The sequence below is a fragment of the Raphanus sativus genome, chromosome 6, assembly GCF_000801105.2.
Source record: "Raphanus sativus cultivar WK10039 chromosome 6, ASM80110v3, whole genome shotgun sequence".
Lineage (NCBI taxonomy): Eukaryota > Viridiplantae > Streptophyta > Magnoliopsida > Brassicales > Brassicaceae > Raphanus > Raphanus sativus.
The window spans coordinates 7,458,768-7,469,381 of record NC_079516.1 but is presented as its reverse complement, the minus strand read 5'-3'; the positions used below and the strand labels follow the sequence as shown (position 1 = coordinate 7,469,381).

Here is a 10,614-nt window from a genome sequence, read left to right as displayed (position 1 = left end):
AAAACTTATTTTGTCCATGGAATCATCTTCATCCCCACTCCATATTTTATAGAGATGTCTTGACAACAATTTAATTTATTTTAAAATAGTGTTAAGTGTGCTTTATACCTTTAAAATTATTTATTTTGTAACTGAAGCTAATGGCTGTTTTGTAATGTATAACTATTGTTTTTTTTTCCGACTGACCTACTCAGGCCAATCAGATAACAATCAGTCTCTGTGCCACCATTCGATGCCACAACTTTTCAAGAATGAAAGGATATCCTCGTATGCATTCACGGTTAGTGAGTGAAGTGGTGATCAACATATGAATCTGATTGCGTAAGCAACTACGCATCACGTGGTTGGTAGAGAGGGACAAAGTTAACTCAGAAAAGACAAAAGCTAAAAGGAAACAGCAGCTAGTGCGATCCTTTCATTTAATGTGGACTTGCATAAGTCTTTTAGCTTTGTCCGTGAGAATCTACCTCACCTTTGATAGAGGCAAACCGTTTGCTCCTCTGTTTTTTTTTGTTTCTAATTGATTCAGCTCTGCTGCTGCTTCTACAATGGCCTTCTCCATTGGTACGATCAACCCTTTTCTTTTAACACTCTCCATTGCTTTCTTCAATGCTTAGTTTTCATGTTCTTGGCATTCTTGGATTGTGTGTGAGTCGAGAGTGGTGAGAGTGATACTATTGTTGTGATGATAATTGTTTATGGTGCAGGGAGCTTACCATGGTGTGACGCTGAACAGAATCTAGCCTCTTCTTGCTTCCAAAGAAGCGTCATATATCTCATAAATCTACTGTTCCTATGTATCTTCTTCTTGCTTTCGGCAGCTAGTTGTGTTTCCAAACAGTTTACTGTCAGGAGCCGGAACAAAGGCTGGACATTTGTCGCTGCAGCTATATGCTGTCTTGTTACTAGTATCACTTTCCTTGGTGCTGGTTTAAAACTTCTTACTGATGATTCTAATGACGTCTTTTGGGTTGCTTACTTTGTTCAAGGCACCATTTGTGTCTCACTTGCGGTTTCTCTGTTTTTTAGCGGCTCAAAATGGATTAGCATCGTTACATCCCTTTGGTGGGTGTCTTTTGCTTTGTTGGATTCAGCAGAAAAGATTGAGATACTTTCACAGGGAAAAGGCATCAGAGTATTAGACATTATAACATTGCCGATGAGCCTTATGCTTCTCCTTTGCTTCTACACATCTCTCAAAGCCTCTCCTGCTCCTCAAGATTGTCTTTCTGATCCTCTTGTAACTGACAAACCTATAAAACACTCTGCAAGGTTGGCCTCAGCTGGTTTTTTCAGCGTCCTGACATTCTCTTGGATGAATCCTTTACTCTTGGCTGGTTCCAAGAAACCATTGTCCCCTGAAGATATCCCTAGTCTAGTCCCAGAGGATGAGGCTGAGTTAGCTTACATTAAATTCTCTCAAGCATGGGATACACTTCTTGCAGAGGGAAGCTCAAGTAAGGAAAGAAACTTGGTGTTTAGAGCCATTGCAAAAGTTTACTTCAAGGAAAACATATTCACAGCGGTTTGTGCCTTATTCAGAACCATTGCTGTTGTATCTCTTCCACTAATGCTATACGTCTTTGTGAACTATGCAAACAGTGACCACCGTGATCTCCGCACTGGTTTCTTTAACTTAGCCTGTCTAGTTTTGTTAAAACTTATTGATTCCTTGTCAATGAGACACTGGTACTTTGCGGCAAGAAGATCAGGGATGAGGATTAGATCAGGGCTGATGGTTGCTGCCTACAAGAAGCAGCTAAAGCTATCAAGCTTGGGGAGGAAAAAGCATTCATCTGGAGAGATTGTGAACTACATTGCTGTGGATGCATACCGTATGGGAGAGTTCTTATGGTGGTTCCACTCAGGATGGAGCCTTACGCTGCAGCTTTTGCTGTCCACACTTGTACTCTTTGGAGTGGTTGGAGCAGGAGCCTTTCCAGGTTTGATTCTTCTCTTCCTCTGTGGTCTCCTTAACCTACCGTTTGCAAAGATGCTGAAGAACAGCCAGACCCAGTTCATGATGGCACAGGATAAACGTCTGAGGTCAACCTCAGAGACTCTGAACAGCATGAAAGTCATTAAGCTGCAGTCATGGGAAGAGGAGTTCAAGAGTCAGATAGAATCTTTCCGTGCTGATGAGTTCAGATGGTTGGCTAAGGCACAAATGACAAAGGCCTTTGGTACTTTCCTGTATTGGATGTCTCCAACAATAGTTTCTGCTGTTATATTTGTGGCGTGTGGTTTACTGAAAAGTGCTCCACTGAATGCAAGCACCATCTTCACTGTTTTAGCTACACTGAGAGTTATGTCAGAGCCTGTTAGGCTTATACCTGAAGCCATTTCTGCTATCATCCAAGTCAATGTCTCTTTCGACAGGATAAACAACTTCTTGCTCGGTGATGAGCTGAAGATTGATGAGATTGAGAGAAGTGGTCTGGAGGAATCTGGAAATGTAGTAGTTGACATACAAGCTGGTAACTTCAGCTGGGATCCAGAGATGATAAAGATCCCAACTCTAACATACATAAACTTGGACATTAAGTATGGGCAAACAGTTGCGGTTTGTGGACCAGTTGGTGCAGGAAAATCATCACTGTTGCATGCATTACTCGGAGAGATACCTAAAGTTTCTGGAACTGTAAGTCTGTTTGTTCACTATGTATTAAGTATGTTTGCTAAAAGATGATTTCTCTATGTTCTGCATTTGAAACAGGTTAAGGTCTGTGGGTCCATAGCTTATGTTTCTCAGACATCTTGGATCCAAAGTGGTACCATAAGGGACAACATCCTCTATGGAAAGCCAATGGAAGCCAGACGCTACAATGCTGCTATTGAAGCATGTGCGTTGGATAAGGACTTGAGTGACTTTAGACATGGTGATCTCACAGAGATAGGACAGAGAGGACTTAACTTGAGTGGAGGACAAAAGCAAAGGATTCAGTTGGCACGTGCTGTCTATGCAGATGCTGATGTTTACCTGCTTGATGATCCTTTTAGTGCTGTGGATGCACATACAGCTGGAGTTCTTTTTCATGTAAGTGATAACATTACTTTTGATTGAAGAAGCTTTCTTAAAGGATGCTTCTTAATATGTTTTAGTTATTATGACTGTAGAAATGTGTTGAGGACTCGCTGAAGGAGAAAACTGTCATTCTTGTCACTCACCAAGTGGAATTCCTCTCAGAAGTTGATCAAATTCTGGTAATAATTTGAGTAGTAGCTGATAGAAAAAAAGACTGCATGTCTTAACTTATTAATGATTGATGTTCTTGATCAGGTTATGGAAGAAGGAAGTATCACTCAGTCAGGTAAGTATGAGGAACTCTTAAAGATGGGGACTGCATTCCAACAGCTGGTGAATGCTCATAATGAAAGCATGGGAGATCTTAGGCAAGTAGGTATAAACAGAGAGATGGGAGATATCGACGTCGATAAAGTAAAAGAAGAAACCACAACAATGGAGGATATAAGAGGGATCCAACTTACGCAAGAAGAAGAAAAAGAGTCAGGTTATGTTGGGTTGAAACCTTTCTTGGACTACTTCCGTGTCTCCCAAGGATGGTTTCTTCTATCAGCAACCGTATTAGGACAGGTTGGTTTTGTAGTTTTCCAGGCTGCATCAACGTACTGGCTTGCGTTTGCTATTGGGATCCCTAAACTCTCAACTACAATGGTTATTGGCGTCTACAGCATTATCTCCACTCTTAGTGCTGGTTTTGTATACTCTAGAGCTGTTACCACTGCCTACCTTGGGCTAAAAGCTTCCAAAGCTTTCTTCTCTGGTTTCACAAATGCAGTCTTCAAAGCCCCCATGCTTTTCTTTGATTCTACTCCTGTTGGACGCATTCTCACCCGAGTAAGATCGCTTTTTCTTTTACATGTATATGGACAACACTACAGCTCAATTATGATATGACTGAATGTGTAAATTTGCAGGCTTCATCTGATATGAACATCTTGGACTTTGACATTCCATCTGCGTTCATACTTGTTGTAGTACCTGCTATTGAGCTCACTGCTGCTCTTATCATCATGACATATGTTACATGGCAAGTGATTATCATAGCTCTTCTTGCTTTGGCTGCCACCAAAGTTGTTCAGGTACCTATTTTGATTCTTCTCCTTTTTTTTTAGTTTGCATTATGCAGCAAAGAAGTCTACTAACATCTGCAACTTCTTTGGAAAAAAAGGACTACTATCTAGCCTCTGCAAGGGAGCTGATCAGGATCAACGGAACAACTAAAGCACCAGTGATGAATTATGCTGCAGAAACCTCACTTGGAGTGGTGACAATAAGAGCTTTTGGAACGGTAGATAGATTCTTTAGAAGCTACCTAAACCTAGTGGATGCAGATGCGGCGCTATTCTTTCTGTCTAATGCAGCCATGGAATGGGTCATTATGAGGATAGAGATTCTGCAGAATATGACTTTATTCACCTGTGCACTATTGCTTATCCTTATTCCCAAGGGCTACATAGCTCCAGGTACATGCATCATATATATAACTCATTCACATCTTTAATATCTTTGTAAGTATTTTTTTATATTTATATTCAAGATATTCATCATATTAAAAGGTTTTTCATGAACTTGTGCTTTTTGTGATGCAGGTCTAGTTGGGCTCTCACTCTCATATGCATTAACATTGACACAAACTCAGGTGTTTCTAACCAGATGGTATTGTACCTTATCGAACTCCATCATTTCGGTAGAGAGGATAAAGCAGTATATGAACATACCAGAAGAACCTCCTGCGGTTGTGGATGGTAGAAGACCACCTTCTTCATGGCCTTCTAATGGTACAATTCACTTGCAGGAGCTTAAGGTAAGAAGAATACATTCCTTGTTAGTAGATGATGGTTTTAAACTATGCTAAATGCATTGCTTTGCTTATTTTTCTTTTGAAGATAAGGTATCGCCCCAATGCTCCATTGGTTCTCAAAGGAATCTCTTGCACGTTCAGAGAAGGGACAAGGGTGGGAGTTGTGGGGAGAACAGGGAGTGGGAAAAGCACTTTGATCAGTGCTTTATTTCGTTTGGTAGAACCAGCAAGTGGTTGCATACTGATTGATGGCATTGACATAAGTAAGATTGGTCTGAAAGACCTGAGGATGAAACTCAGCATCATTCCTCAAGAACCAACTCTTTTCCGTGGCTGCATAAGGACTAACCTTGATCCTTTAGGTGTTTACTCCGACGATGAAATCTGGAAGGTAAAAAAAAAAAAACAAGAAACAAGAATGAGATTGCTAAACTCTTTGCAACCTTTTCTGATGAAAACCATTTCCTTAGGCTCTCGAGAAGTGTCAGCTCAAGACAACGATCAGCAATCTCCCTAATAAACTTGATTCTTCAGGTAAATGGAAACGCAGTCATGTTTTTTTTTTTGTTTTTTACCTTTATATTTGTCTTTTTGTTGTACGAGAAGTGAGTGAGGAAGGAGAGAACTGGAGCGTGGGACAGAGACAGTTGTTCTGTCTGGGAAGAGTACTGTTGAAGAGAAACAAAATATTGGTGCTTGATGAAGCTACAGCTTCCATTGATTCAGCTACTGATGCAATCATTCAGAAAACAATAAGAGAGGAGTTTGCCGAGTGCACAGTGATAACAGTTGCTCACAGAGTACCAACGGTTATAGATAGTGACATGGTCATGGTTCTCTCATTTGGTAAAAAACATCTTCTTCCTCATAATGATGATTCCTCTCTATAATTCATGTCAAGGCTCATGAGTACCAATGGGGATTTTTGGTTTGGTTTTTTTTTTTGAGCAGGTGATCTTGTGGAGTACAGTGAGCCTTGGAAGCTGATGGAGACTGATTCTTACTTCTCCAAGCTCGTTGCTGAGTATTGGGCAAGTTGTAGAGGATATTCTTCTCAGAATCTTCAAGTCCACATCTAAAATCTCTTGCAAGTCTACTTGTATCAGCTGCTACTGAAATAGAAATGTCTAATAATTCACATTATGATATACTTCCATTAAAAAAAATAAAAAAAAAATAAAAAAATGTCGTTACTAATTAAAAGAAATACACAAAAGCAATGATCACTAATCAGAATGGAAACAGAGCAGTGCTGACGCTGACGCCATTTTCCGATAGAAAAATAACAGATACTTCCCCCAGCCATCCCTCTTCTTCCAAAACATCTCTGAGTTCGCCGCTAAACTATGCTTGATCAACAGTACCACTGTCTCGATCTGGGAGATATTGAGGAAGGGTCTAAGAGGAAGACTAGCCAACGAAACGTAAATTTAAATTATGTGTGTGAATGATTTTCAATTAATATATAGGGGATTCATTGTAAGAAAATTTTAAATTTTTGCCGAGTGCTACTGATTTTTGTATTTATAATATCATAAGTAAAAAAATTAACAAATGACATAAATTTTGAATACTAAATTTTAATACTAAATTTATATGTAATAACACTAAATTTTAACTGATATATTAAATCAATCTATATATTAATAACACTAAGTTTTTGATATAGTGTTATTATTAAATAAAGATATACAGAATTTTGATATTACGGATTTAGTGTATCTTGTTTATTACAGATTTTGATATACTAAATTTTGAACACTAAAAATTTAACAAATAACATAAATTTTGAATACTCTGACTCGAACCCGGAGTAAGACCTCTAGAAGACTAGTCGGTTGGGTTACAATCCGCCGGATACCTCAGGTTATCAAAAACAAAATTAAATACTAAATTTTGTTGAAATGATCATTAAAATTTAGTGTTATTAATATATAAATTGATTTTTATTGTAAAAAGAGTTGGAAAAGAGTAAAATCATTTTGATATTACTCTTATGAGTAAATTTTAACAAACAGAAGTCTGTACTTTATCCAAAAAATCAGTTGAAAAAAACATATATTTCTTTTAAATTTGCTTTCTTTATTTTCTTCTTTCTTTTACAGTTTTTTCCTCCTCTAAAAATAGTCATCGTTTTAGCATTTTCTTGTTATAGAAATAATGTCATTTTAGAATTTTAATGCAGTTTACACTTAATTTCAGTTTAATATTAATTACATAATATATTAATTTTATAAATAAATTTATTTATTTCCAATATCATTAGTTGAATACGTATACAGTAGCAACTTTATAAATTAATACTCGATAAATTAACAAATTTATTTAATTCGATGTTGGACCGGTTCAAAGCATGAGACAAATCAGTAAGAGAATAATTTTCTATAAAATTATATGTAAATATATAATTCCACTTAAATCATAAATTAATAGTTTTTGTATATATAGTTTATATAAGTGCAAAAAATCATTTTATTAGTTGTTTTATATTCACAATGAAATTCATCTCTATTTTTTCTTAACATTTCAATATATTTTTGATAATATTTAGTACGGTTATATCTTAAAACTACATTTAAATTCCATGGATATTTTGTATACACCAAATAGTATAACAAATGACATAAATTTTGAATTTCTAAAATTTAATTAATATATACAACAAGATAAACTATTTTCTTATTTTTTTAAAAAATCTAAAAATAGAAAATTTTAAAAGGAAATTTATTTATAAATTAATAACTCTATAAAATAATAAGTTTTCATAGTCTCAACATATTTAATTAATAGAATTTTTACTGTAATTAATACAAAGATATATAAATTTCAATCATTTTTAATATGGGTGAAAGTGTATGAGCGACATTATTTATGAAACCAATAAGAGTATTCAAGAAGCAATTATTCTGAAATCTATTAATTTAAAACATCAATCCTGTAAAGTCACTCAAGGGCGTTTCTTACGGTTTATTAATTAGTATACTATAAGTTTTTAGATACCCAAGTTCTTTTTTTTTGAAAAAAAGACTTTCAATTTAAAAACATAAGTATTACAAAGGTAAGATCTCACGTCTTATAGTGAGATAAAGTTTGCACGAAACAGATTTCGTGTAATATTTAGACCCTATCTAAACAAAGGTAGAGATTAGAAATGACCATTAAATGGCGATAAAAACAGTAACTAGCGAAACAGACCACGGCCATTACGACCACGCTTCCTCCTATCTCGCACTGTACTCCATTCCATATTATCGGAGGTTTTGATTCCCTCCCACCTCTTGTGAAGCTGATAGAGTCAGGAGACTCAATCTCAGCTTCATCCACATTACCTAACACTGAAAATCGAGAAGAGCTCTCAAATGCAGAATTTATAGGTGTTGTGGTCATCAGATCAACAACTAAAGATTCAATGACCTCGTTGTTGGTAATATTAGATGGATAACAATCCATAATCGGAATAGGAGTAGGAGTAGATTGTGAATCTACTAATGTGGCAGTAGAGCTGGCTGAGATGAGCGGAGTAACAGGCGTCTGTTGATGTGAGGGAGAAGAAAAAAATACTGTAGTAATCTTTGTGCTGTCTGTGCATACCTCAGGAGCAGCAGAAGGAAGTGAAGTAGAGTCATGGTATCAACCTGATCATGAGCCGTAACTATAGGACCTTTGATAGTAGCGCTAGGAGCATCAGCTGCATTTGACTCTTCTGAAACCTGAAGATTTGCAGCTATTGTTTGGGTAGGCAGTGATGGAGTGCTCGAAGAACCCCTTTCTTTTAAGATGCGATCAATATCCACTACCGGGATCTCATTGGGTTCAACCATCACCTTCTCTGGTGAGTTGTGCTCGTCTACCGGCTTAGGTAAGAGGCACCTCTTCTCTTTGTGTCCTAAATTACGACATCTTTCACAAATGTATCCATGTGCACTCCACCTCAACAAGAAAGATGTGACCTTGTTTATCATCAGGAGCTATTAACTTAGAGAAATCTCTATCTTGTTTGTATTTGGAACCTAAAGCTAAAACTAACTTCAACAACGTAACATGATACATTTCCATAATCATCTCACGATCCTCCTAAAAAGAGTTACAACTATAGAAGATCAAGGAGCAGAACATACCCACAAATGCGACAATGAGAAGTTAAATTGGTTCGTATTAAATTTAACCAAGACGTAAACCAGTAAAAATACATCGAAGAGATTTACTTTTACTTGGGTATAAACGATGTTTTCCTTTCTAAATCAAAAATTAAATAATACTCACTTTATAATATTATAGATAAATTTGAATAAAATAGGCTTGATACACAAGTCGGAATGATGAAAATATGGAATTTTATATTTAGAAGAAAGCTAAATTCTGATACTAACATAATGATTAAATAAATAACATAAATAAGTTATGATCCCTTATCTTAGTATCATAAATACCGGTTCTCCTTGCAAGTAAAAATTATTTTTTCGTATACCTAATAGTCTTATTTCTATCCTTGCATTAATATACAGAAGTAATTGCAAATTTTTTTTTAAAAAACCCCATCTATAAGCAAACCCCATTTGACTCGCGATGGCATAAAAAGTATATCTACTTCGTTAACAAGTACACAAATATCTTATTGCCATTCGCAATCTAAGTTTATATGTTGTGAACAGCCGTCGTTTAATTTAGAAAAAAAATAGAGAAAAAAATGTATTGAGACAAATACCCGTTTAGGGTTTCTTATTAATGATGTGATAATAATTTACAAACCCTTACACCCATATTTATACAGCCTCAAAAAACCCGATTTCCTTTTCCCAATAGAAATAGTAATTTTCCTAAATCGAAAAGGCATATGTTGGGATTGTGAAAGTCCATGTCCAACTCTACATTGTCCGATTAGTACGATATTATCCACTTTGGACCCGTAGGCAAAGCCCGCATTGATTTGATTTTGGGCTTCTTCCCAAAAGATCTCTTACTAATCAGAATTGGACATTCCTTTATATACTAGACATTATTTGTCTAAACTTCCAATGTGAGACTTTGTTTGCATTCACAACAGCATACCATACCGCGGGGGCCGCAGGCCCCCGCACCCCCAAGATGTCAACCCACGAGTGCTGGGCATTTTACTAGTACATCAGAAATTTAATATACACAGATGCAACATTATATCTTTTGTTTCTTTACCATGCATGTTATTAATTCTCTGATAACCCTAATCATTCTATAACACCTATATATAGACGTGCAAGCACATTGCATCATAAGACACACATAAAGTACTTTGTTTTTACCTCTTTTAGAGATGTCCTAAGTTCTAATCTAAGTTTTGATAGACAGTTTTAATGACAATTGTTTTCGATCCTGCATATAGATAATTATATAAACAATCCAAGATTACAAATACACATAAAACAATCAAATGTAAATCTTAAATTTGTCAATACTAATGTTTTATATTTTAGTTACATACACTCACTCTACACAAAACGCATGTCTTATCCCAGTTAATCAGTATACTATAAATTTTTAGCTACCCAAGTTTCCATATCTTGTTTGTATTTGGAACCTAAAGCTAAAACTAACTTCAACAACGTAACATGATACATTTCCATCATCATCTCACGATCCTCCTAAGAAGAGTTACAACTATAGAAGATCAAGGAGCAGAACATACCCACAAATGCGACAATGAGAAGGAAGAGGCTCAGCGGAGAAGGTTATTTTGGTTAGAAGTCGAGATCAAATCAAGCCCCAACAGGTTCGTCTAGGTTATGCCAACAGAAGTTCATCTCTACTTATC

The 10,614-nt window shown here is 36.2% G+C and overlaps 1 protein-coding gene across 2 annotated transcripts; it reads left to right on the top strand.

The window, feature by feature from the left end:
• The first annotated feature begins 338 nt into the window (after positions 1-338).
• LOC130494290 (ABC transporter C family member 8-like) lies at positions 339-6,022 on the top strand. 2 transcript variants are annotated; one of them, XM_018604081.2, is made up of 12 exons: positions 339-564; positions 708-2,641; positions 2,717-3,037; positions 3,118-3,204; positions 3,281-3,859; positions 3,940-4,104; positions 4,194-4,488; positions 4,615-4,829; positions 4,912-5,217; positions 5,297-5,360; positions 5,433-5,672; positions 5,778-6,022. In XM_018604081.2, the coding sequence occupies exons 1-12, from the start codon at positions 549-551 to the stop codon at positions 5,903-5,905; spliced, it is 4,350 nt and encodes a 1,449-aa protein (XP_018459583.2). In that variant the 5' UTR covers positions 339-548; the 3' UTR covers positions 5,906-6,022. The 2 variants fall into 2 exon arrangements, with proteins under 2 accessions (XP_018459583.2, XP_056844514.1); XM_056988534.1 differs by lacking the exon at positions 339-564 and having other exon boundaries at positions 1,827-1,943; positions 2,033-2,641.
• Positions 6,023-10,614: the final 4,592 nt, after the last annotated feature.